At 38.0% G+C, this 27,557-nt stretch overlaps 2 protein-coding genes across 2 annotated transcripts in view; one reads left to right on the forward strand and one right to left on the reverse strand.

Moving 5' to 3' along the window:
* Positions 1 to 810: 810 nt before the first annotated feature.
* LOC120429068 (uncharacterized) overlaps positions 811 to 27,557 on the forward strand; it is a 32,712-nt gene continuing 5,965 nt past the window's right edge. The window contains exons 1-2 of the mRNA XM_039594216.2: positions 811 to 949; positions 1,021 to 1,622. Coding sequence (XP_039450150.1) covers positions 1,024 to 1,622 — 599 coding nt within the window. The 5' untranslated portion in view covers positions 811 to 949; positions 1,021 to 1,023. The remainder of the gene's footprint in view (positions 950 to 1,020; positions 1,623 to 27,557) is intronic.
* On the reverse strand, positions 10,154 to 13,479 carry LOC120429061 (transient receptor potential channel pyrexia). Its single transcript, XM_039594204.2, has 2 exons — positions 13,307 to 13,479; positions 10,154 to 13,171 (listed from the first exon to the last, which is right to left on the reverse strand). Exons 1-2 carry the CDS (start codon positions 13,426 to 13,428, stop codon positions 10,354 to 10,356), a joined length of 2,940 nt encoding a protein of 979 aa, XP_039450138.1. The 5' UTR covers positions 13,429 to 13,479; the 3' UTR covers positions 10,154 to 10,353.

Genomic DNA, 27,557 nt, shown 5'->3' on the forward strand with positions numbered 1-27,557 from the left:
TCAAATAAATATCGTTATGTATTTTAAACAGCAAATTGTGTTTTATTTCTTCGTCACTTTCATTTGTTTCTCATAGAAATGCAATACAAAAGTAAAGCAATCCACTTTAACGACCCCGGGTCTTTTGTGGGCTCTGTTGCAAGTTTCTGCTCATTTCTAGGCATCCGAAGGTTATGTGTGGTGAGTCACCCAAAACCTCTTTTACGCAAATGGACCGACGTTTTACTTCCCCATCCGATAGAAAGCCAGGAGGATAAGGCGGGAATCGAACCCGGGGCATCTTAGGGATCGGCAGCCGAAGTCGCTAACCACCGCGCCACGAGGCTACTGTAAGCTACTGAAAAAATTGAATAAATTCACGATCATGTCATGATCATGTCCCCACATCTCTTCTCCTCTCTAGATTTTGTGAAATGTGATCCATTCAAAGAATTCTCTCAGTGGTTAATGCAACGCAATAAGCCTGGCCAGTGGCCACATTAATGTGAGTAATACCATAGACTAAGTAATAGACTAAACACTTCGAAATTCTTCAACAAGTTTGACTCGAAAGCTGTGAGCCGCGTGTACCACTGTGAACCGCATCGGAGTCTTGCTTGGCATTGCCTTTTTGCTTTTCAAGCAAAAACTATAAAAGTTTGATTTTCATTTTTCTCTTACCGTTATTTATTCGATTTGGTCGAGGATTTTGACATTATTATTTTCCAATAAGCGTATGCGAAACTGTTGTGCACACCTTCTTCTGTTTTCACAACAAAGTTGTAGCTTTTCTCTCCTCTCTCAAAAGCTGCGAACTGTCAAACACGGGTAAACAAAACAGAAAAATCATCGTCCTCTGTTCCGTCGTCGTCGCGCATCAGCTTCAGTTGTACGCTTCAAAAAGTTCAAAAAAACGCCTCGCGGAACCGTGTTTGCCCTTCAAATTAATCCGCTTGTAATTTATCAAAAGGTAAATGAACTCTTAAAGTGTAGCCTCGAAACTGTCAATTTTGACAATTTTCCCCCCTTAAACCCCAAAAGACAATGATCAACAGCACTGCCGAGCTCGCGGGGAACATTGCGAACCTGTGCCGCATCTGTTCCGCGCCCGGATCGCACACAATCTACGCCAAAATTCCGCCCTACCTGCATGAACACCCCCGCGAGTGTCCCCGCTGGACGATGCCCATCAGCCGGCTGCTGACCGAGGTGACCGGCCTAGATTCGAGCGAGGCGGACGGCCTGCCGCAGAAGATTTGTGTCGTGTGCATTTCCTACCTCAAGCACGCGTACACCTTCCGGCGGCAGGCCATCGACAATGTGGCCGCACTGCTGGCCGCCCGGTATCTGGTCACACGACAGACGAACGACGGTTCCGCCAAAAAGGACCTGGACGATCCGATCGAACCGGTTGTGATAAAGCCGGCGGTGATACGACCGGAAATGAACGACGTTTGCCAGCGGATGATGACGGCGGGGCCGGATGGGCGGGCGGTGCCCTTTCAGAAGAACCTGGACAAGCAGCAGCTGATGCAGGCGCTGTTGCTCAATGGGAATGGGCGGACGCAGCAGCAGCAGCGAAGCAAGAAACAGAACAATTTAGACGAGGAACGGCGCCAGATGGACGAAGCGGAACGGAGTCGGTGAGTGGATTTAAAACAATATTTTTCTCAAGAAGTTTTTGAATATTGATCATTTAAAAAATAGAATACCAACACATAAATCAAATCTTCGGCACTAAATTTGCATTTCAAATTTGTTGAAAGTTTGCAAAATTGCAGCTCGAAACAAGTCCGTCCCATTTTTTTTGTCGAATTAGAGAAAAAACACCAAAACTTTTTAGCATGGTGACTCCCAACGATTAACTGCCTAAACAAACAGTAACGTGAGCGGGGGATCCCGACGATTCTTCCTCCCCTGTAGATTCTGAACTTTGATGTTGTTTGAACATTCGTGCCCAAACTCAATCCATTTCAGAGAATCATCTTCGCGGTTAACTTTACGCAGTTGGCCTGGCCGGTTTGAACAGAAGGATGTTGGAAGTAATCGCCCCGACATCCTTCAGGATGCTTCCGAAAGAATGGCTGTGCTATAGGGTTATATTAGATTAGATTAGAATAACCCTTTGGACGTTTGTCATGGCTCGTGCATAGGTTGAATAAAAAAAGGTGCTAACTACAAACTAGATATTGCCGTTTAAATTTTTTTTGTTTGAAAAAAAATCAAGTTATTCTGGCAATGCTCGAGCCAAAAAAACGTTGCGTTTTTTTAATTACGTGAATTACATCAAATAAATATTCGAAAATTTGTATCTCTTAACATTCCAACGCCCAAGGCTCTAAAAAAGTTGGAACGGTAACTTCAACTCAATGGTTCTCGGGCATACCTCAACCAATCAAGATGATTCTTCTTTCCAGTGATTTGATAATATGTCTAGATGATTTTAGAACTTTGCAGAACTTAATTTAATCAAATCTGTTATTTTTGCGATCAAAAACATCGTTCCATTTTTTTTGCGTGTAAGAAAAAAATCGCCAAAAATTCCGCGGAGGCAGTCGTTTTAAAAAAGGTGGAACGATGTTTTTGATCGCAAGAATTACAGAATTCATCAAATCAAGTTCTGCAAAGTTCTAAAATCATCTAGACATCCTATCAAATCACTGGAAAGAAGAATGATCTTGATTGGTTGAGTAATGCCCGAGAACCAGCGATTTGAAGTTTCCGTTCCATCTTTTTTGGGAGGCTTGGGCGTCCGTGTAAGTTGGACATGCGTTGGGCGTTCCAGTGTTAAAAAAATTTCCTGATCGGGTTTGGTGTCCTCTGCAAATTTTGCAAGTTTTGCAAGTTATTGATGAGGACAATTCAGAAAAAATGTACTCGAAAAAATAGCCGTTATTTGGGCTCTAGGGGGTGAGATTGGGTCCCCAAACCCAATGTCACCCCTGGTGACGGTATCTTTTTTCCCAAAATCTATATTTTTATTTTTTTGAAAAGTTAAACTAAAAATTATATTTTTAAACATTATTTGTGAAATTTTCTGATCTCTCGAAAAACATGTTTTAATATTTGTCAACCAACTCTAAAAATTCAAAAAGGCGTAATGTTGAATGTTTGACCTTTTCAAAACTTTAGTTTTGATTTAGAGCGTCCAATTTCCCGTCCAGGGAAAAATAAATCCCGGGAATTCTGGGAATTTCCCAAAAAAAAAAAGTATTTCCCGTTTCATTTTCACCAAAAGAATATTTCTGGAGTTTTTTTTGAAAAGGTCCAATAAACCAAATTTCCAGTTTTTGCTTTTTGGGTGTTTTTGAAACCGCCTTGAGTCAGGGGTATTAAAAAACACCCAAAAAGCAAAAACTGAAAATTTGGTTTATTGGACCTTTTCAAAAAAAAAAAAAAACTCCAGATTTTTATAATAACCGCACCACTACACACTCAATCACAAGTACCTTCGGTAGAAAGCCATTGGCGTCGCGAGCATTAAGGGCATCTCCACCGCAGAGATCTAATTGCGTGGCAAACCTATCGGTTGGATACCCATTTTTAGCTTTGCTCCGTAGCTAATACACGTTTTCGCACCGCTGGGAGCTAATTTGGCTACCGAATCAAGCCCACCGCGGGGATCTAATTTATTTATTTTCAAATTCTAGCCGTTTTGTTGATCGAAATCAATAAAACTACATTCTAGCATGATAGAACATGCTTCTAATTGCATTATATGTCCAAATTGGTTGCGTACAACAATAAAATATCATTTTCAAATTTTTAAAAGAGTTCATCCGATTTGCTCCCGACATGTTTGCACCCCAACTTTCGCACCGCGGGTAGCAAAGCTAAAGCTAAATTAGCCTTCGAGTTCATTCAGCGAAGAAAAAGTTCATCGGGGATCCGTCGAGTAGCCAAGATAGGTGCTCGAGAAGTCCCCGAGCTGCCGGTGGCTAATGTTTTCAACGATTTTAGAATTATTTGTCTCTGTTTGGTTGAAGTTGCATTTATTTTGATTATCAAATTTGAATGGATATTGAAGAAATCAGTAATTTGGTTCAAAACGACTTTATTAAATTGAAAAATTGTGATATTTACCATTTTTTAGTATTTTATAAATAAAAAATAATCAACCACCTATATTTGATATAAGCAAATCATCACAGAAAATTCAAACATTTTTGAATTATGTATTAAAATTCAAATATATTTCAAGAATTTTCCTTTTTGTATGCGACTGAAACTCACAAACGTTTTAATAATATTGTATTCGATATAATAATATTGAAAATCCCCGCCGAATCTCATGCAGAATTTTGAAATTAAATGGACAGATATAGTTTTTTGGTCGAAATGAGTAAAAACAGAAGTTGTCTTTATAGCTGTCGGCCACTATTTCTAGTACCAACCAGCAACCTCTGGATTGTGAGTCCAGTGTGCTGTCCAATTGATCCACACGGATCGAAATGAAGTAAACCAGAGTGAAAACAAACTTAAAAGTTATCATACAAATATCTATTAACTGACTGAAAAACTCAATAGTAAAAAAAAATAATTTGGAAATTCTAAATAAAAAGTATGCAGAATTGAATAATAATTTTAATATTAAAGTATTTAATTTATTCAGAAATTACATGTCGAAATAACAAATGCTACAAAATCTGAAATTAAGAAATTCCAAAATATAAATTTACGAAAACCCGAAATTCTAATATTCAAAAACACCATTTTTATCAAAAATTGAATTCAAAATCAGGCTTTCAAAAATGTATGCATTTAAGAATTTAAGAATTTAAAAATTTAAGAATTTAAGAATTTAAGAATTTAAGAACAGGATTGCTGGGATTGCTTGTTTTCAAATCCGTATTGGCTTATTTAAAATGTTATGCTTGAATTTTGCTTTTTACTCAATACAAATGACTTGTCTCTTGCATGTCCGGTAGTAGATCGACAATGCGTTGACCAAAATTAAACAAACACAGCCTCAATCTGCAATTTGCAGCACGGAAGGGAAAATATCTCCAAACTCGAATAATTGATATCGAAAAATCAATCATCACTCCTAATGTAAACATTTACTGACGTGAGCAGGATAAACTCTATGTTTACAAACTCACATTAGCCCAATCACATTGTTTTGCTTGAAAAAACCATCCGTCAGACGATTTGCTCCCGGTAGATCCCGGAGCTAACCTGAGTTTTGTTTAGATTCGGATGAACACGGATGAACTCGAACCTAAATTAGCTCTCGCACAAGTACCGCGGTGGGCTTGACGCGGGTGCCAAATTAGCTTTGCAACGCAATTAGGTCCCTGCGGTGGAGATGCCCTAAAAACTTTGAAAACGATAAACACTCAAACCCCGATGGTTTGACACCAACTGTTGTCAAACGAACGGGGTCACTTTTTAGTTTGACACCCCTTTTACACGGAGTTCACACACACTACAAACGTTTGTTTTGATAGTGTGCGTGAGCGCCGTGTAAAAAGTGACAGTTCGTCACTTTTTAGTTTGACTTTGACCAACCAACGGGGTACAAACTAAAAAAGTGTCAAACGAAAAAGTGACCAACCACCGGGGGTTGAGTGTAAAGATGAAAGCTCCTAATGGAATCCAATGAAACCTGTTAAATAAACTTACAAAATCACGAAAACATGAAGCTTACACGAAGAAAAAAAAGTGCCCAAAATCGTGAACAAGCGTTCATAAAAATGGGAACCTCGAACAAAGTGTTCAAATCCCATGGTACGATTTTGAAAAATGTACCATGAAATTTGAACACTTTGTTCGTGGTTCCCATGTTTATGAACGCTTGTTCACGATTTTGGGAACTATTTTTTCTCCGTGTACTTTGAGGCGATTGATTGTAGCCGGATGAATGTCCTATGTCACAAAAGTTTTTGCATAAACATTGGACAGTTATGCAATAACGGACAGGGCAAAAGAAACCGAAAAGCTACGATATCTTACATGTTGTAGGCTACTTGTAGCCTACTTGTAGGAAACATCGGTATAGACTAGCTACTACAAACGAGTATATCTCGAGCCACAAAATATATGCGCCAGCATTCTCGCGCCAGTGTTCGAAGCTCAACTTGACAACTTGGCGACGAAGCGTCGAAAATCGATGCAGTGTGATTTTTTAGCGATTTTTCCGATTGAAATTTATGCTGAATCGTCTTATTTACGAAGATGAAAATGATGTCCAAACCCATACCTTTCTTTAGTAAGAAAGGCAAAAATCAAAAACATTTTCATAAAGTTGTATGATTTTTTACATGCAGTCAGGTTGTTAACTGATTTTCATATTTTTTTTTAACGATTAAAGTTGCTGTCCTGTACAATTTTGCTGCAAAATATTAATCAGAACCAGGATCAGAGCAATTTTAATAAATTTAAAATTTACCGGGAATTCCCGGGAAATTGGACGCTCTATCTTGATTCCAACATTTTAAAAACATAGTTTTCGAAAAGATCAGAAAACTTCACATAGAGTCGGGCCAAAGGTGCGCATCAGTCTTTTAAATACTTAATTTCAACCTAAAAAGCTCATATTTGGGGTTTCGACTTGTTTTCGGGTCAATTTTATGTATTTACAAAAATAAAGTGAAAAAAAAAAATTAAGTTTATGAAAATTATTGGGAAAAGTCACTTTTGAGCCATTTTGATCTAATATTTGAAATTTATAAAATAATGTTTACAAAACTTTAGGTTCACAAAATCTTTGAAACCATTCAACTAGTGTTTCCATTTTTTCCGAATAGTTTTCATCAATACCTAAAACAAGACACTGAACCGATCAGAAAATTCCTTCAAAAGATACAGATTTTCGAACATTTACGTACCTTTTTGCCTTCCTCATCTTACTTAGGAAAGGCTATAAAATCACTCGGAAAATGAACTCTAATTAAGACTTCCTAGACTTACCATCATTAATCCATATCGACTCAGAATTACCAGCTGAGCAAATGTCTGTGTGTTTGGCTGTATGTAGACATGTGTACCAAATCAATGTCACTGTAATATCTCGTCACAGGCTCAACCAATTTTGGCCGGAATGGTTTTAATCGATCCGTCTTAACGTCCCCTAAGTTGCTATTTAAATTCATGCAGTTTTATTATGTATTTAAAAAGGTATGTTAAAAACCCGATTTAATATCACCAGAGGTGAAATAGAGCCTTTCTTACAAAATGATGAAACTCCGAGAAATCTATTGGTGCAATTATTTTTTCAAAAACATACTGATACCATCCAGTGAGAATTTTACCTAAAGCTTCGAATCTTTTAAGGCTAAACCTCAAATGCCATTTTTTTTAATTTCAGAGGTACATTATTTGTCGCAAGACATTTAAATTTAATTAAGAAAAACATATTGGATTGACATTATTAGCAAAATAATAAAGGGTACTCAGTCTATAATGTTAGTCTATGATTAACTTAAAAAAATATGTATCGCTATTGCACTTTGTCGATCAATTATGAGAAGCCAGAAAGAACACTTTCACGCGCAGCGTAAAACGCGCAAGCGTAAAAGCGCTGCCGTTGAAGCTTCGACTTGACGGCTTTCGAGCGAGAACGAGCCGGGACTTCGAATTTGATGTTCAGTATATGATTTTGTATAAATCCAAAAATTTAATAGGAAAAAATAGGGTTAAAAATAAGACGAAAAACACTAAAATCGCTATATCTCTGGAAATACATTTTGGAAAAGCTTCAAATTTTGGGCCCAAACAGTTTATGGCGCATGTTTTCGAATGGCTTTTTGTTTGAAACTAAATTCTTTAAATTTGATAGTGTTATCTGTAAAATAGTCCAAAAAATACCTCTAAAAATGGCTTTGACCACATTTACTGCCGTTCTACGCATAATTGTCCCATGTTCAAAAAAGTGCAACTGAGAAAAACGCGATTGAAATTTTTCGACCGATTTCTGTGTTTCTACGCATAATTGTCTCGTGGGTTTCTATTCGCCCTATGTGTCCCTAATCGCCCCAGTTATCAGTTTATCACCTTTATTTGTGATTATCTTGCTATACAACATGTAAACAAGACATAATTCTTTGTAAAAATCATGATTTCGTGATAGAAAATACTTGGTGGGACAATTATGCGTAGAAGTTTAACGATGGGACAAACAGACTTGGTGTTGTTTTTAATGAGTTTCCGAACAAAGTACCAGATTTTATGTGTTTTTCTTAAAGTACACATCAAACTAAACTTAAAAATGTCATAAAATCAAAGTCGTCCAAAACTGACATGGGACAATTATGCGTAGAACGGCAGTTTACTGGTCGAAAATTGTGAATCGAAAAATAAAATGTTCGTCTCCGACCCCACGGCTACAGATCTGGCTTTTAAAAATGGTGGGTTTTACGAGCGGTTTTCCAGTGATGGAAGACACAAATTTTTAAGAGCGGATACAGACATCGGCCATGTATTTCAGAAAAAGAGCTCTCAAAAATCATACTTTGAGTTCCGGGTTTCTGGCCAAAATTCAATCGAAAGAGCGCATCTAAACCTTCAATTTAGTAATAGGATTTTTTCCTGGGACGAATCCTCGCCGTGCACGAATTTTTTTAGATTTCTGAAAAAAGCGTTTTTCCAAAAGCAAACCTTAAACCTTTTTTTTGTAAGAAAGGCAAAAAACTGTTTCATATTAAATTAAAATTACGGTAAAAAGGGTGGTTTTTTCATGAAACCCTCACATGTTACATATTTTTAGAAAGCATATGAGAAGACCTTTCTTGTCGATCTGACTTACCTATCTTAAATTACAAGCAGTTTAAAAAAATGGTCTGAATTCACATAACCTCAACTGGTCGGGTCTGATCGCCACGAAAAAGCCGTGTAGAGGGATGCCATTTTCCTCAAAGGCCGTGTCTGTATAATCTTGACAAAAAGTCTGTAGGTAGTCTGTTTTTTTACTCATCACTTATTTTTATTAGGACCTCTTAGGTGCTGCGAACGTTAGGGGAGATCCATAAACATGTAGACACTTTAGGGGGGTTGGAATCACTATAAATGAGAGGAAGGCACCAACCACCTAAAAGTGGATTAAGTAACGTTTTTTCCGAATAGTTTTCATCAATATCTAAAACAAGACACTGAACCGATCAGAAAATTCCTTCAAAAGATACAGATTTTCGAACATTTACGTACCTTTATTTTTGTATGGACAGTAGGATGTAACAAAATTGGTCAATTTTGCGGGCGTTTCAGGGCATCCCAAATATGAGCTTGATGGTTGCGACAGGACCTGGCGCCTGATTTTGAGGTTTAAATGGGATTTAACCCGTAAAATCGGTGCGTTTTGGTTTTTGTCAGTTTTGAGCTCCTTAACGATTTTTACATTGTTCAAAAACCTCACAAGCTCATAGTTCGTGTTCTAGGGATGCGAAAAGATTCGTCAAACGATAGAGAATTTATAACACCACCGCTGAACATTCCAACTTTTTCGTCACTCTCTTCTGGCAGCACTTGGTGTTACGGCAGAAAAGGTTCAGGATAGGTGTCGCGACGCTCTTGCAACCAAGCAAGCTGATGGTTGCCAGAAGAGCTTGAAGAAAAAGTTGAAGTTTTCAGCGGCGGTGTTATAAATTCTGTAACATTCTTAATAGTTGACGAATCTTTTCGCACTCTTCGGCAAAGTTGTTCCCTGGAACACGAACTATGAGCTCGTAAGGTTTTTGAAAAATGCAAAACTGGTTAAGGAGCTCATAACTGGCAATAGGCCTAATACTATAAGAAATGTAAAAAACAATAAAAAATGATAGTTTTACTATTAAAATAATTTAAAAAAGGTTGAAGGCAGAGGGTTAAGGTATGAAATTCAAATTCAATACTCTGGGTGTGACTCTTGCAAAAGCATCAAAGCCACGCAATAAAATAAATGAGACGATCGTCGTAAAATTCAACCAAACATTATGAATTTTGAGATTCGTTGACCTCGACCGGCGATGATCTGCAACTCGTGTTTGAAAAAAAAAACCAGTTTGAATTAGTTTTGCTGCATGTAGGATTCAACGCGACAACTCTAAAGTTTTGAACCCCGAAAACCGCAGCTTTTTCCCAATCATCAAGCAAACAAATCCCGAGTCATCAACCGGAGATAAAGTCCGAGTTGAGTCGAGTTGAGAGGTTTACAACGAAAATAAAAGTGCAACCGCAGCGAGTAACAAGCCGCGCAACATTGGGTTATTGGTTTTATTTTATTTTGCGTCATGATTTACATACATACAAGATATAAAAGAAAACGCCGGACTCTGAAGCTTGTCTCAGCCGCCAGGGCACGTGATCCGCCTATAAAGAGAGAGGAACCTCACTATCACACAAGACGACACTAATTCGGCCATTGAGACAGCGATTTGCGCGCGCATTGTTAAAAGATCATCACTTTGATAGTATTTTACATATTTTGTCCACGACGCTTTGGTTGTACTTGAGGACGGCTTTCAGCTCCGCGAGCTCCTTGGCGAGTTCGTCCAGCTTTTCGGCACTTTCGTCGATCTTGGTGGCGAGGGTGCAGATGCTGGCCGTTTCGAACCCGTAGTCGGACTCGACGATCTTCTCGAGGGGCGGTGCGTTGGGGTCGATTTGGGCGCCGCCGATCGATTGGGGGTCGGTTCCGGGGGTTCCGTTTTGGAAGCGGTATTTGAAGACGACGGGGTTGCTGAGTCCGGGCTGGAGTTTGCTGCCCTTTTTGGCGGCTTCGTAGGCGGCCATCATGATGGCGCGGGGGAGGCGCTTTTCTTCGGGGTTGAGGGGTTTGACGGAGAGGATGACGCGGTAGGCTTGGGGTGAGACGAGGGCGGTGTAGTGGAGGAGGGAACGGAGCCAGTTGGGGAGCCACCCGTTGAAGAGGGCCGACTCGATGTACGAGATGAGCTTGGTTTGGCCGACCAGTTTGGAGAGGGTTGCGGTTTTCTTGAGCGCCTGGATGTCGTCGACGGCGATGCCGACGAGGAGGTTCATGAGGATGACGGTGACGAAGAGTAGGAAGAGGACGAAGGTGATTTGGGCGCTGAGTTCCAGCATGAAGGGTGGATCCTTGCCGTCCGGGTCGTTGATGAGGAGTTCCAGGTCGAGCTCGCCGACCATCATGACGAGGACGGTGATGAAGCCCATGAAGGGGTTCTCGAAGGAGGAGGACGAGGGGAAGATCACGCAGAAGCTGATGGTGAAGCCGACGAGCATGCAGGAATAAGCGATGAAGAGTTTGGCAAACTCGACCTGGACTTTGGTGTACATGGCGACGTACGCGCCGAACACGGGGAGTTGACCGATCATGACCATGAGGTGCGTCCAGCCGAGCAGGACGGCGAACGCTCCGATGTGGTTCTGCCAGGTGTAGGTTCGCTTGGTGTAGATGTACGATATTACAAACACACTCACGATGATGAACCACTCGGTGACGTTCTCCATTTGGGTTATGTACCGTCGGATCGAGGAATATCCGGTCATGCCGTACAGTTTACGGCAAATCTCGACGAAGGTGATCGCGACCAGCACCATCCACTGCATTTCCATGACGAAGGGATTATTGCGCAGCATGTTCCCGAGGATCGACTGCTTCTGACAGAGTTCCTGCTCCTGGATGGTCTCCTCCATGTCCTTGCTACCGTTGTAGCAGTTGTGGGCGAGGGCGGTCAGCACGTAAAGTGTTAAAAACAGAATAAAAATAAAACAAAACAACAGCCGAGCGATGTAGTACTTCCGGATCTTGCCCCACTTGATGTACAGGAAGGCCGAACACAGCGGATGCTGCAGGATCTCCTTCTGACCCTCGTCGACCAGCGTGTTCAGGTAGCTGGTCTCGCGCGGATATCCGTGCTGCAAAATGCTCCTGAAATCCAGCTCCAGCACGACCTCCTTGTCCGACGGATCCTGCGAGTGGATCAGCGTCATTGCGTCGTCAAACTTCCGGTTGATCATCGCCAGCGACGACGGAGTCTTGCGCGTGATCACGTTCAACGCGGTCGTGCCCTTCTTCGACTTCGTCGTAACGTCCGCGTCGTGGTAGATCAAGATCTCGACGCAGTGCGCCAGGCCGTCCAACGCGGCTAGATGAAGTGGTGTGAACCCGAACACGTCCTTCTTGTTGACGTCCGCGCCCCAGCAGATCAGCGTTTCGATGATGTCGAACGCACTCTCGGACTTGCCGATCGCGGCGTGCAGCGGGGTGCGTTGATCGAAGTCTTCCGCGTTTGGGTCGGCGTTACCAACTCGGAGCAGCAGCTCAACGCACTCGAAGCTGGAGGTTCGCGCGGCCAGGTGAAGCGGGGTGAACCCGCGATGATTCTTCAACTTGGCGTTGGCTCCTTTGGCCAGCAGGAGACTCACGGACTCCACGTTCCCCTCGTCCGCGGCCAAATGCAACGCCGTTGACTCCTTTTCCCTTATCCCTATGCGGATGTTCGGATCCGCCGTCGGACAATCCAGCAGCACCTTCAAACACTCCACGTACCCCAAATCCGCCGCCAGGTGGATCGAGTTCATCCCGCTCGGCTTCAGCGAGTTCACGTCCATTCCCTCCGAAATGAACAACTTGACGCAGTCGATCGCGTTCGACCGGACCGCGCAGTGCAGCAGCGACTCTTCGTAGTTTTGTTTCTTCGTGTTGATGCACTGCTTGCCGTCCTTGTTGATCAAGAACCGCGCGATCTCCACCGCGTTCCCGAACGCCGCACAGTGCAACGGCGTAAACGCCCGCGGCTGCATGTTCACGTCGATCCCCCTCGACACCAGCAGGCTCGTACAGTTCAAACAACCACTAAACGCACTCAAATGCAACGCCGAAAACCCATTACTATCAAAGTAGATCAACTCCGCCCCACACTCCAACAGTCCCTCCAGCAAGTCCCATCGCTTCAAGAACGCCGCGAACAAAAAACTTATATTCTTCTCGGCCTTACTCGAACCCTCGAACATCTCCCGCACATTGGCCGCACAAATGTTGCCCTGCTCGATGTTGTCCAGCAGCTTCAACCGGCCCGACGATATCCGCATCTGCTCCATCAGCGACGTCCGGATCGTCTCCGCCGAAACCTCGAAGCCAAACTCCACCGCCGACTCCTCGTAGTTCTCGAACATGTTCGGCGCGCTCTCCGCCGGCGGAGACGGCCCGATCTTCATGTACTCAAAGTCCTCCGCCAGCACCGCCTCCGGATCATTGCGCCAGTGCACCGTCACATCCGGGGTCAGCGAGAATCTGTAAGTTGAAATTGTGTTTAGCTTGCTTTCAACAAGAAATGATCAATTTCAAGTCGTTGAATATTCTGGCAGAATCCGTCAAACTTCAAAAAAACACGATCCCAACCAATCGCAGCAGTCACTGGAATCTCACCTGGGTTTCGCGGAGACCGGCGCCGGCGCCACCTGCGTACTCTTGATCTTGGTGGACCGCGATGATCCGAGGCGGCGCTGCTTCGGTTTGGTCGAACCCTCCTTGTAGCCGAAGTTCTCCATGCTCGAACGAGCGCGCGCGCACGACTGAACCGGCCACCGAGCGAACTCGCATCTCTCTACTGAGGCTCATCTCGGCCGTCGCAGGCAGCAGTTAGGTTCAATTTATTATTCGAACACAACGGCGGCGAAACACACACACACACACACACATGATCACACTGGATGAGCGGCGGGAGTAAATAAGAGTCGTCACACTGCTGAGGTTTTTCGGATGGATGCCGCAGCAGAGCCATCGGCAGATAATGGGATTTGAGGGTGGCGATTCGGATTGGAAATTATGGGAGATATTCGCAATAACATGTCATACAGTCACTCCACAAATTGGAAAAAGGCAAGAGATATGTTTAAATAGAATCACAGAAAACCAATAAGTGAACATATTGTTTTGCTTATTCCATCACATCCCGAGCAGACGGAAAAAACTTGGGAAGGTCAGTTTTTGATATTGTTAGAAGATCGGAATATGTTATTGGGATGATCGGATTAGTTGTTAAAATAACAAAAATCAATAACAAAGATTTGTTCGAAAAATAACTTAAACTGTTATTAAGTTGTTATTACAATGGAGCACCCGATTCGAGTGGTAGAAATGACAGTTCTCCCATAAGGAATACATTGAAGAAAAAAGCAAAAACTGCTCGAATGGAAATGCTCCATTACAAACCAATATCATAGAAGGAATCATAAAGGAATAACAAGATTTGTTATTTTGTGCGGAGAGGTGGAGCAGCATAATAACAAAAATTGTTATTGAACTTGAATGTCTCCATAATAAAAAAAAAAGTTATTGTTTTGGTTTATTTGCCATTTGCAAATAAACCTGCAGTTGCCATAACTCTTCTGTACTAGTCAGGGCTGCAGAGTCGGGTTCCTTCAAGCGACTTTGAATCCATACTTTGAAGACAACTCCGACTCTGGATGTAGGATATGACGTCAACGCCGACTTCAGCTCTCTAAAAATACCCGTCTTCACAGATTCCGACTCCAAGTGAAAGTTGCTGAAAATTAGCCGAATCCGATGCCGTCTCCGAGGTCTCACTCCAGCTCGAACTTCAACGTCAGCTCTGACTTCCTCGCTCTGTGAAAATAATAACAGTTTTTGTTATTCACATTTCAAAAATTCTCAATTAATAAATAAATTCCTTTAGAGAATATAACAAACTTAAAAAAAAACAACTTTCAAAAGTTAATTTTATTAGATAAATTTAAGCTTAAGGACCCCATTTCATGGTCAAATAAATGACCACGATTAAATTGGTCAAAATTATTCCATATTCCCTTAGTGGTATATCAAAAAATAAAACAGTTTTCAAAATTTCAACTTTTTAGAATAATTTTAGCTTAAGGACCCCATTTAATGCCTAAAATAATGACCCCGACGAAAATGGTCAAAATTATCCCATAGTTCTAGCCAATATACGCAAAGTCCTTAATGGGGTATATTAAATAATTAAAAAAAATATACTCTCAAAATGTCAACTTTTTAGAATAATTTTAGCTTAAGGACCCCATTTCATAACCAAAATAATGACCCCGACGAAAATGGTCAAAATTATCCCATAGTTCTAGCCAATATTTGCAAAGTCACTTAGGGGGTATATCAAATAATAAAAAAAATCAACTTTCAAAATTTCAACTTTTTTGAATAATTTTAGCTTAAGGACCCCATTTCATGGCCAAAATAATAGCTCCGACGAAATTGGACAAAATTATACCAAAGATCTTAACATATTTAACAAAAGAAAAAAATAATAACAGATTGTGTTATGGACACTTAAAAACTTTTCCATTTGTGCGATTTATGATAATTTTATTTCTATGTCAGAATACCAAACGAATAACAAATCTTGTTATCAGGAGAGTTTTTGAAAAGTATAACATTTCCTCTTATTAGCGTGTTATTAAACATTTTAAGTATTATATCACTTCAATACCAAATCTTGTTATTTTATCAAAAAAAATCAAATCAAATTATTCGCTCTACAGCATTGCCTTGGCGTTCTCGGTTGCGAGATTCCTACTCGAAACTAAGTGTCCGAAGGCTTGATTGTTGAGGCAATTGCAAACCTTTTTTTACACCTGACTTCCATCCACCCCGGGATTCGAACTGACGACCTTTGGATTGGTAGTCCAACTGCCTAACAGCGACTCCACCGAGATAGGACCCAGGGAGACGACTTCTACACCTAGACTGAGCTAACGACCTTACGCTCTAGGTTAGACCGGGGCCAACATTTACTTCCCCATCCGACGGAAGACGTGGTCAGACAAATCTCGTCTCGAAAAATGCCACCGGGACCGTCTGGGATCGAACCCATCAAACTGGGTGAGAGGCAACCACGCTTACCCCTACACCACGGTTTCCGGCGATTCGATTATCCGAAGTGAAATTTTTTCGATGCCTTCCGATAGTCGAGTGTGGACTGTATAATATTTTTTGAACATTAAATAATAAAAAAAGTACTGTCCACACTTGACTATCTTAAACTTCGATTAATCAACGTTTTGATTATCCGAAATTTGATTATCTGAAAGTTTGTGTGGGACTTCAGATAATCAAATCATGAGCAAACTTTTTTTTCTGAATTTTAACGAGTTTTGCGACGCCATTTTAGTCCATTTTTTCTCAATATTTCATCATCGCCATTTTGGCCGCCATCTTGGATTTAAAAATTCAAATCACTTTTGAGGAGTTTACTGCCGTTCTACGCATAATTGTCCCATGTTCAAAAAAGTGCAACTGAGATAAACGCGATTGAAATTTTTCAACCGATTTCTGTGTTTGTACGGATAATTGTCCCGTGGGTTCCTATTCGCCCTATGTGTCCCTAATCGCCCCAGTTAGCAGTTTATCACCCTTATTTGTGATCCTCTTGCTATACAACAGGTAAACAAGGCATAATGCTTAGTAAAACTAATGATTCCGTGTAAGAAAATACTTGGTGGGACAATTATGCGTAGAAGTTCAACGATGGGACAAACAGACTTGGTGTTGTTTTTGATGAGTTTCCGATCAAAGTTCCAGATTTTATGTGTTTTTCTTAAAGTACACATTAGACTAAACTTAAAAATGGCATAAAGTCAAAATCGTCAAAAACTGACATGGGACAATTATGCGTAGAAGGCAGTTTAGGAGTCGTTTAAGTGAAAAAGGCATCAACCAACGTTTTTCAAGATTTTTACCCCCATTATTTATTTTTAATTTTCTGCACCCAAAGTTTAAGAACGAGGGGATAGTCCTCACGAAAAGAAACGTGAGGAAAGTGCTATTTTGCGAGAGTATAGTCCTCTCACGTGTTCATTCGTTCATTGGAACAGTTCATCCTATTGAGTGGCTTATATGGACAAATGACCGCCCCTTAGACACCGAACCATGGTGGCCCATACGGCAAAGGCACGGTTTAATATGCCGAAGGTTTTGGGTTCGATTCTCGGTACCGGTACTTTTTTTTGATAGATAAACTTTTTTTGAAGATGAACCCATTAGTAAAGTACTCTCTGTAGTTTCGGGATTTATCCTCTCAGTCCGCACACAGTACCATTTTACTACCGAATCGTGCTCTTTATCCTCTCGTATGCCGATGTCCAGTTCTGGGTGTGATAAGTTGTATTGGATCAAATATGTCAACTATATATTATAACTTTACAGCAATTCCCCCACGAAAACAGCATGATTCGAAAAAAGTTCTCCGATCGGGCTCAAAAATTTTCTGGGGGTTCCTTAAAGTAAAAAAAAGACCCGTATTTTTTTGTTTGGCCATTAGGGTGACCTACGCCGTGTAAGGGTGGTCCAAAAAATGGCAATTTTCGATTTTCGCAAAAAACACTTTTTTATCATTTCATCTGATTTTAGCTGTCTTAGACGCAAGAGAAAGGTTAGTTTAACTATTTAGGGAAAATAGCCAAAAGTTTCAAAAATCTAGCTTATCATTTGAAAAGGTCGTATGAAAACTTATAATGCTGTTTTGAAGGTCTCGGGACTAAAGTGTGCACTTTTTTTTATGTCATAGCCATTTTTGGTTGCTTTTAAGATTTTTTGTTTGATTTTATAATGCAAAATATTGATATTTCTTGTAAAATGTGTTTTATATGATTTCATATATGTCTTTTAATGATTCTTGTGCAAAAAGCAGTATGCAGGAAAATGTATTTAGAATTGAATTCAAGTCGTCACCATGGAGGCGCAAACCTTAGCATGTGGTCGTTTAGGGTCTTGCTTTTTTCTTTCTTTACTGCTGCCTGCTCAAATCTTCCTCGCACACTCAAACACCGAAAAAAATGCAATAAACTGGAGACTGATTTCAATGATAAAAGACGATAAGAGATGAGCAGCAGTAGAAGTACAGAGAGATAAACCTGCGGATTCTATAGAGCAATCGCGACGACGACGATGAGAGATGCGCATGGCAGAAATAAATTACTGTGATACATACTTCAAATTATAACATAATAGTGTAATCTCTTGGGCTTATCTCAGCGGGAGAAAAAAACAATGTTTGTTTGCCTATCAAGGTCACAAATGTGCAACGAAAGCGGCTCTCAGGTTTGTGCTTGTCGATTTCGGAAGGTTTTCCAAACTTCAAATTTTTTTTTAAATATATTCACATCAAAAGGCTGGCCCAATCGTCACTTCGCCTTCAAACAGGGCACAAAAACAGATAGTTTGTCATCGGCCAGCGTCTTTCGTTTGTTCTTTGATAATCTGATAATGCAGATTGTGTGACTCCAGTCTCAGTCGCAGACTGTTGACGTGACTCACTATTCCGAGGAACAAACTTAAGCTTCGTCTCGGAGATGAGCCCCGGAGAGGAAATTCTCTTAAACTGTGTCGTCGCTGCAATTAAGCCGCAAAATAATTGAGCGAAATTTGCATTTTTGATTTCTGACCACTTTGACGCTCATTATATTTATCTCGTAAAGAGTTATTAGTTGCAAGAATGTTGCAGTTTTAGATAGCTTCAAAAGACTATCTCACGAGACCAAACTGAGTTATGTTTATATTGCAAAGCAGCGACAAATTTGGTGTCTTTTGTATTTGCAACCGAAATCCAGACAGCGAAGTTCGTGCCAATATTGTACCGGTTTGAATTTGTTTACCTTTTTACTAATTCATCAAACTGGTTTTGAGATCACTGTTGTGGCTTTCAAAAAATAACAGACCGTGAACGATTGTTGGTTTGATCCTGTTCGAACGGAATGGCGACGTGATTTTTGTGGTATTTATTAAGTAAAAGAAAAAAATGAGAGTGCAATTCCCCCCTTCTAAGTTCATGTCGCCCTCTCTCCCTCCCCCCCTTTTAAAATCGCTCCGAAAAAAATAGGAAGGCAATAAATACTTTTTCAAAAAGCCTAAAATTTATATTTAAATTAAAATTTAATCAACTAAAAACAATCTTAAATGCATATTTCTGCATAATAAAATTTAGCATGTTTATGCTCGTTAAAAATATTTTGAACTTTTGTGAAATTACCGCAAAAAACTTTTTTTCTTGCAAAAATAAAATTTTCGTCAATACTTCGAAATTTTGGAATCTTATAACTGCAAAAAAAAAAAAACTGGACAGGTAAATAATGATAAATTTTGAAGTTTTTGAAAAAAGGGACGGGTGAAATAAACATTGAAAAATATTTGCACCGGTTTAGACCGGTCTAATTTCATTTCAGTCCATTTCATTTGGTTCATTTTCATTTCAGAAAAAAAAATACTCAAATCGCTGGGAAAATACACATTTCATCAACTTTCTTTTTCCATGTACAGTATCGTAACAATTTTATTTTTTGAAAACCAATGATTGTAAAAAACGGGTCTAATGTAAAATGCATTTTTCTTTTGCAAATCCGTTTTCAAAACTGCATTATTGAAATGAACTTTTTTGCAATTCCGTCGTGAAACTACTTACTTTTCCTGTCATTCTTGAACGACCAAATAGCCTACTTTTCTGTACCAAAAATAACAGAATAGCAACACTTTTCAAAATAAATGCTGAAAAGTAAAACTTTTCATCATTTTTTGGATTTGAACGCTTTATTGACAAAATACATGAAAATTTGACATAAAATTTCACTTAGTGTGTGTTTTTTTGGAATTGCAAAAAATGTTGTATGGAACTCGTTGCAAAACTTGATTTTGCAATTCCGCTGTGACTTTTCCTGTCCTTCGGGAATAACGAAACGGCCTACTTTTCCCTACCAATCATAACAGAATGGAAAATTAATACCTTTGAAAAGTTCTACTTTTCAACAGAAGTATCGAAATGTAACATTTTTCAATATATTTTTTTGTTTTGAACGGTGAATTATTAAGAAAATATGACATAAAATTACATTCAAAAGGCGTTTTTCGAAATTGTAAAAAATGTTGTAAGCAACTCGTTGCAAAACTTGTACGACTCGTGCTGAAAAAATCTTCTTTTTGCAATTTGTTGCATAAATTACTATTTCCGCATCCATTTGTGTACTGAAAAGTTCAACTTTTCAACACTTAGCTTAGTTCGGCTGAAAGGTTCAAGTTTGCAACACTCTTGTGCCGAAAAGTAATGCTTTTCTATACTGTTCTGTAGATAAACACTTATCTTGACGGAAAATAACATTCAAAAGGGGTAAAAATCACTTTTAAAACAATTCAAAGCGTGTTTTCCGGAATTGCATAAAATGTTGTACAGTCCAGACTCGATCATCCAATGTTCCGATTATCCCGTGACGTTTTTTTTTATTTCTTACTATTAACATAAAATGCAAGTTCTGCGACTTCATTTCAGTCAAATTTGAATAGTTGAAATCTAAATAACTTAAGCGTAGCCCAGGGATCATACTTCAGCTCGACAGCAAAAAATATGAGAAGAAACATTTTTTTTTCGTGACTCGATTATCCAAAGTGAAATTTTTTCAAGGCTTTCGGATAATCGAGTCTGGACTGTGTTTAACTTCTCTACAAAACTGGATTTTTGTTTCAGCGCTTGCCAATAATTGTAGATGCAACTAGTGCTGAAATAGTAGTTTATGCAACAAGTTGCGAAAAGAAGATTTTTTCAGCACGACAAATACGACGAGTGATGAAAAAATCAAGTTTTGTAACGAGTACCATACAACGTTTTTTTCTGCAATTCTGAAAACACCCTTTGATCACAATTATAGGTCAATGAATCGTTTAAATCAAAAAAAAAAAAATGTTGAAAAGTATAACTTTTCCTAACAAGTGCTGAAAAGTACAACTTCAACAAAGTAGAACTTTTCAGCATTTCTTTTGAAAAGGGTTACTAACGTCATGATTTGAAATCCGGACACTTAGTAGCATATCATTTTCGTTATAGCTGTCAAAAAATCATGTAATAAGTTGGAAATGAAGAAATATCATCAGGATGTAGTATTAACAGTCAATTTTAAGAGAAAGTAGATTGCTTTGCTTTTTTTTGCTTTTTTAAAGAGATTGCATGCAAATTATGTCTTTTCTAACAATTTTTCATCAGAATTTGAAAATTAAAATGACTTGTTGTGCTTCGAATCCCGGACACTGATAAAAGCTGATTCGAAATCCGGACACTCGTTTTTGCTAATGAATCGCACAAATTTGGACTGAAATGTTAGTGAATGGCATTCTTTAGGTCTCAAATAAGCTGTTAACATCAAAACAATAAAAACGAAGTTGACTTTATAGCTGTCGGCCACCATTGCTAGTACCAACCACTAGTGTCTTCCTTTTATCTACAAGGACTTCGCCGCCCTGGGCTCCTAAGTGTATGAAAGTATGGCACGGAGCGACGGCGCCGAATACCCATATTTACACAAAGAATTTTAGAGCGCCCGCCGCGGGATTCGAACCGGCGACCTCTGGATTGTGAGTCCAGTGCGCGGTCCGATTGATCCACACGGGCGGGACGACATCAAAACAATATATATTTTATATAAAAATTTGCTAGAATTTAAGGAAATCAAAACGATAAATTTCTGCTTTGCCTTCCCGGTGCTTCGGACGCCTATGAAATATTTCACGTGAAATGTTTCGCATTTTTGGTAATCTTATAATTTTATTTTATTTAATTGTTTTGACATTAACTACAACGTTCAAACAAACTTTAAATGAAAGTTGATGTTAGAATTCATCAAATAACCCATTTTTGACATTTATAATGCGAACTTATATCCAAATTATTGATAAAACAAGATGAGGTGTCCGGGTTTCGAAGCGTCCGGGAATTCGAATCATGACATTATTCGATTCTGTGATTTTTGGTACAGAACAGTAGCCTGTTTCGTTGTACAAGAATGACAGGAAAAGGAAGGATTTACAACGGTATTGCAAAAAAAAAGTTTTTTTTTCAACTTGTTGCATAACTTCTGTTATAGCACACTTTTTTAAATGAAATATTCTAATTGTGGCTCGTGATTTAATTTTTTTGTTTTTTTTTAATCCTCCCCTTCCCTCTAATTATCTTATAGTCTAAAGAAAACAAACACAGAATAATATTTTTATCGATCTGATTGTTTTAATTATTGTTTTTTTTCATTTCTAACATTGATATTCTGCCGTATATTTGACTGGCAAAAATCAATTTAAAACCTTTTTTAAGCAAGATTTGAAAAATTAAATTTATTATTTCAGAATTCGAAAAAAACTAATACTAGGGGAAATATACCCATTTTAATCACACTAAGCCGTTCGACCAATTCTCATTACTTTTGCCGTTATCCGCTATTAAATCAACATTTTCAGATGTATCAACAATGATAAGTTGTTTGCTAACTTTTATTTGAGCTATTTATTACTTTTGAGCAGTCAAAAACACTTTATTTAAGCTGTAATTCATGACCAAAGTGTTGATAGGCCGATAATAGAAATAGGCTGAGAAAGGGTATAGTTCCCCTAAATGTTCATTTCTTAGAGTGAAATTTAAATAAACAGTGAAAGAAGATATTGTCAGTTTGGAAAGCATTAATTAACAATACACATATTGTTCAATCTTTAAAAATTATAATTTCAGCTCTCAGCTTTTCAAAAATAGTTTCAGAAATACAACACTGCACAAAAAAGACAAAATATTAAATTCTCACTAAATATTACCTAAAAGCTATTTAATAAAAAGACACTTTATGAATTATATTTAAATACTCACTCAATATTACATTGAAAACAGTTTAATAAATAGCTTTATAAAAAAATATGATTTTTTTATCGAATGCAAATTGGGTTCACCAACTCTAGAAAGTACATTGAAAAAAATAAACATCATTTAAAAAAATTTGTTGTTGTTAAAATATCAGTGTTTCTTGAAGAAATCCATTTTTCATTAACGAACTACAGTTTTTGCTCAAAAATGTTTAATTATAGTAGCACTTATTTGTCTGAAGTATCTATATTTTATTTTCCTTACGTTTAATTGCTTAATTTGGATGCCTAATTATGCTTAAGGGGTTACATACATGTAGAAAATCGCAAAATTTCATATTACAGAAAATTTATCAAATCCACTAAAATGATAATTTCAAACACTCCTGAAAGTTTCATGAAGATATTTCATGATTAAACTGAGTAAGAGATGATTTAAACTCAAAGTGTGCCATGCGTTGAGCGATGTGTCAAACTTTGTGAGCGTTTTTCTCTAAACACCGAGTTGATTAACGGGTGCCATGATATCTCGAGATGAGACGGACCAAATTGGCTGAAATTTCGGGCGAAGACTCTCAAGACATACTCCGTGTGCATGACGCAGCCTGATTTTAAAATTTTGTTTTTTTTTTAAATACAAAAATCAAAAACTAACGATTTTTATATGAAAAACAAAACAATATTTTTATCTCTTTAAAAAATAACTTTTTTGAAAATCGGCCTTCGTCATGCACACAGAAACAGTTTAACGAGTCTTCACCAAAATTTTGAGCCGATTTGGTCAAAGCAGTGTTGAGATATCGTGGCACCCGTTTTTTTAAACTGCAAACTTCAAATAGCTATATCTCGGCGAAGACACAACCGAATTTGTTCAAATTTATTTCATTGATAGATGAAAATGTATATTTTAATGCCCTGAAAACAGATTTGAAAAAAAGTTTAAGCGTTTGCTCGAACCAACATCTGAAATTTATGCCAATTTACATGTATGTAACCCCTTAAAAAGGTTTAAAACCATATTTTGCTTTTGAAGAACTCAACGTTTTCAGTAACACAAGATTATACACAATTTCATCCATTTTCTGGTTTAACTCTCAAATAAAATTATTGACAACATTGAGCAAACTGTTTGATGCTGAACAAATCATACTACACAACTCTATCTGATGCTAGTGTGTTGTTAAATTTCATTCCGCTTCCGGTTTCTGGACTGATGAGCCGACAAATCCCAAAACGATAACTATCAAATTCTCATGCAGGGCTGAAGTTCAGTTAGGCAAATTAGTATTTTTTTATTAACATATTTTTGTTTGTTAAATGTTTTGCACAGTTTTAAAATTCGGGTTTGTAGGTTATCTCTTCAAAAAAATATCAAATTTTGCAAACTAATAGCTTTTACAGTAAAAGCTCAACCTCTTACTTGCCCCATGACATATAACCATGACTGACAAGTTGCATTGTGAAAAGTCCATTGAAAAACAACAAGACCGACACGTGAAAACCCAGTGCTGCACCGTGTGTATATATTGACAATTCAGAGTGTGTGTCGTTTTCGAACGAAAAGTGGTGTGGCGTAAAACGGCTATCAATACAACAATACCTGTCTTGTTGTCAACCAATGAACCAATGTGCCGCCGTCAAAGTCTATTTGCATTGGAAACAAGATCACAATGAATGAATGAATTTTAATTCGACTAACGTTTCAATGTGGTCTACCAAAAAAATACAAAAATCATCCCTTCAAAATTTTATTGAATTGTTTAACTTATGAAAATTAAATTTCACATTACGTCATTTTCAAATATTCCACTTGAACGGTATGGTGCCCCCAGAGCAAGCACCTGGTCCGAACTGGATCCGAGACCGTTGCCCTCTTGAATTCATCAACCGGTTAACTGTCCGACGACAGTCGGCTGCTAGAACTAATCACACGATAAGTGGCAAACGTGCAGCCAGAAAAAAAAACAGCAGCGTCATCCACAAATGACGTAATTTTTCATGTGAAAATAGATTTTTTTTAAATTTTTGTCGCTTCCTTGATAAGTCAAAACACATTAAAACGTATTATTGTTTGTGGACGCCCCACTTCTGGCAAACAGCAGTGTTTTGATCTTGGTTACGATGGAAATTTTGGACTCTGGCTTATCTCGCGCACACACTACTGACTGTTTGAAGAATAGAGCTGCCACGTGGCACCGAAATAGATAGTCTCGTCGCAGCCTTGCTTTCAAGTTCAAGTGCACTTGTTGTGGGAGCTCATTTGAATTCGAAATACTATTGTATGGTATTGTTTTCATTGTTGGTTGTACTAGTGACAATGAAGAGTGCATGCTAATTGTGTTACGTGCAGATTTAGTCTACTGAACTAAATGTTGGGTTTTCATTTTGGATTTTTTTAATTGTCTCCAAAGTTTAAATAACTACTTTTATTAAACTTTTAGCCCATGATGCATTTTTCAATTTAATTTTGCCCTATAGAAGACCTGTTTTTTTATTCACCAAACAGGTCTTAACCAGTTTGAATTGGAAGAAATGCAAATTAGTTCAATATATTTGGCTTGATATTATACCGTATCCAAATATAACTTTGGTCATTTATATGTTTTTAAAGTTATCAAAAATAAATGGGAAATGGCCTTTTTTCGTGAAATTACAAGCCATCAATTCTGTAACCAGTTAAAAGCAACCTGGACTAAAACTGGCAACTTCGGAACCGGTTCCGGGTACCCTGAAATAGAAAAATTGGAAATTGCAATATTGGTTTTAACATATCATGCGACATATCAAACTTCATGTTATTATAAACTAGTAAAAATACAATTTAACGAGGTTGTTAATCTAATCTAATCTCATCTAACATAGGCGCAGCCAGTCCGATGAAAGCATGCTGGAATGTCTAGAGATTAGGTTTACTGCGTTATGTTTTCCGCAGACCCGGGCAGACGGTAATAACAAAATTCATGCCATTTCAACAACAAATAATGTTAAAATAACAGAAAGTGTTATGGAATCTTCTTGAAAAATCCATTTTTGCATAAGAGATTAATAACAGTTTATGTTATCATAACAAAATTTGTTATTGGTCTGATATTGGTTGAAAGCCAAAACAACTTTAGAATAATATTTTTTGCTTTGGCAGAATACCTCCAACTGTTATTGGGATGATCGGATTAGTTGTTAAAATAACTAAAAATAATAACAAAGATTTGTTCGAAGAATAATTTAAAATGTTATTAGTCTGTTATTACAATAACAATCAAATAACAAAAAAAAAATCATAACGACGAATAACAAATCTTGTTATAAATAACACAAAATGTTATTGTCCTAGTATTTTCAAATATCAAAAAATGTTATTCCCAAGTTATTTCCGTCTGCTCGGGGAGAGTGTTCTGTGAACTCGGATCTCATTTCAAAGAATCTACAGGGGAGGAAGGATGCGTGGACATACCGTACCAAACGCTCCACAATTTCGAGGTTCGACGATAACGGATAGGACTAGTGATTTTTCGCGATTTCGCGGAAGCCGCGTAATCCGTGAAATTTGACCCTGGCCGTGATATTTTAAATACTTCATTGTTAAATCGCTACTCAGCTTAATCTATTTTTTTTTCAAATATTTAACAAATATTGCTTGTCAGATTTAGAACTATTTTTTAAAGATATTGTTCATTAAAATTTTGTAAGAAATGCAGAAATTGATTCTACATTTCCAGCAAAATTTATTTATTCCTCAAAATTCCAAAAAGATTGTATCATTAGTAAACACTAAAATCAAAGAAAACACACAAAAAAAATTATTTGTTGGGCATTTGCAATGTATTATAATTTTCTGCATTTATTAACTGCTTTTATGAGTTTGCCTAAAATTTATTCAAATAACCCGAATTCCTCTATTGTTGAACCTAGGAAAACAAATGATGTTTTATATATTGTTAGTTTTATAACACTTGTTTTAGTACTTCTTATCTCAATTAAATTTGCTGAATCATAAATTTGACTGACGGAAATTCTCCTAAAAAATTTCAAAATAAATCCAATACATATTTTCCTAAATAATCATATGTGTCAGGAGATTCTATCTGCTACTGAGCAATTCCAGCTCAAATCAGGATTTTTTCTGGTACTTTTGTACCCGACCCTCTCCGATTTCAATGAAACTTTGTAGACATGTTATCCTAGGCCTATATAAGTCATTTTTGTGTACATGGAGCCAATAGTACTCGAGAATAACATTTGAGAAGGGCGTAAGGTATTTAAATATTTTAGTATTTTGCAATTTAAAAATTACTGTATCTCGAAGCCGTTGCTTCGTATCAAAAAGTGGTCAAAGACAAACTTGTAGGAAATTGAACGGGCTTTCTGATAAAAATACACTGAAACAAAAATACACGCCACTTTTATGTCATTTTTCAATTTTTAAGCTTAAAAGTTAAATTTGAAGGTGATGTCACGATTTTTTTTCGCTCAAAATGTTTGAGGAAATACCCTAAGATGTTATCAAAAGACTGACTAAAAATGCAGGATGGTATGTCTCTCCTAAAAAAATACAAAAATCATTTACCAAAACTGTTTTTTTAAAAAGTGGTCTAAACGTCAAAATTTTTAAAAACCGGTAGTGGGAATCGATTCCCCAGATAATTTTACATAAAAGTCTCCATATTGACCATTGTCCTATGTCCAATCCGTGGGAAGATACAGCTGTTTTAAAAATAAAAATGTTGAAAAAACGGGATTTTTGGTGGTTTTTGTACCATTTTCTATATGACAGACTTGGTTTTTCAGTATCGTAAATATTTTTTCCGGAAAGCTCGTCCAATTTCCCATAAGTTTGCCTTTGACAGCTTTTTGATTTATATCGTTTTTATATTAACGTAATCAAATTTACTATCCTGGTTTCTACCACACTGAAAAAAATATTCTATTTTCAGTTATAAGCAATGTAATTAAGCTTATATCTGTAAACCCTTACATCCAACTAAAATGCTGTCAAAGGCAAACTTATGGGAAATTGGACGAGCTTTCC

Source organism: Culex pipiens, chromosome 2 (assembly GCF_016801865.2).
Source record: "Culex pipiens pallens isolate TS chromosome 2, TS_CPP_V2, whole genome shotgun sequence".
Taxonomy (NCBI): domain Eukaryota; kingdom Metazoa; phylum Arthropoda; class Insecta; order Diptera; family Culicidae; genus Culex; species Culex pipiens.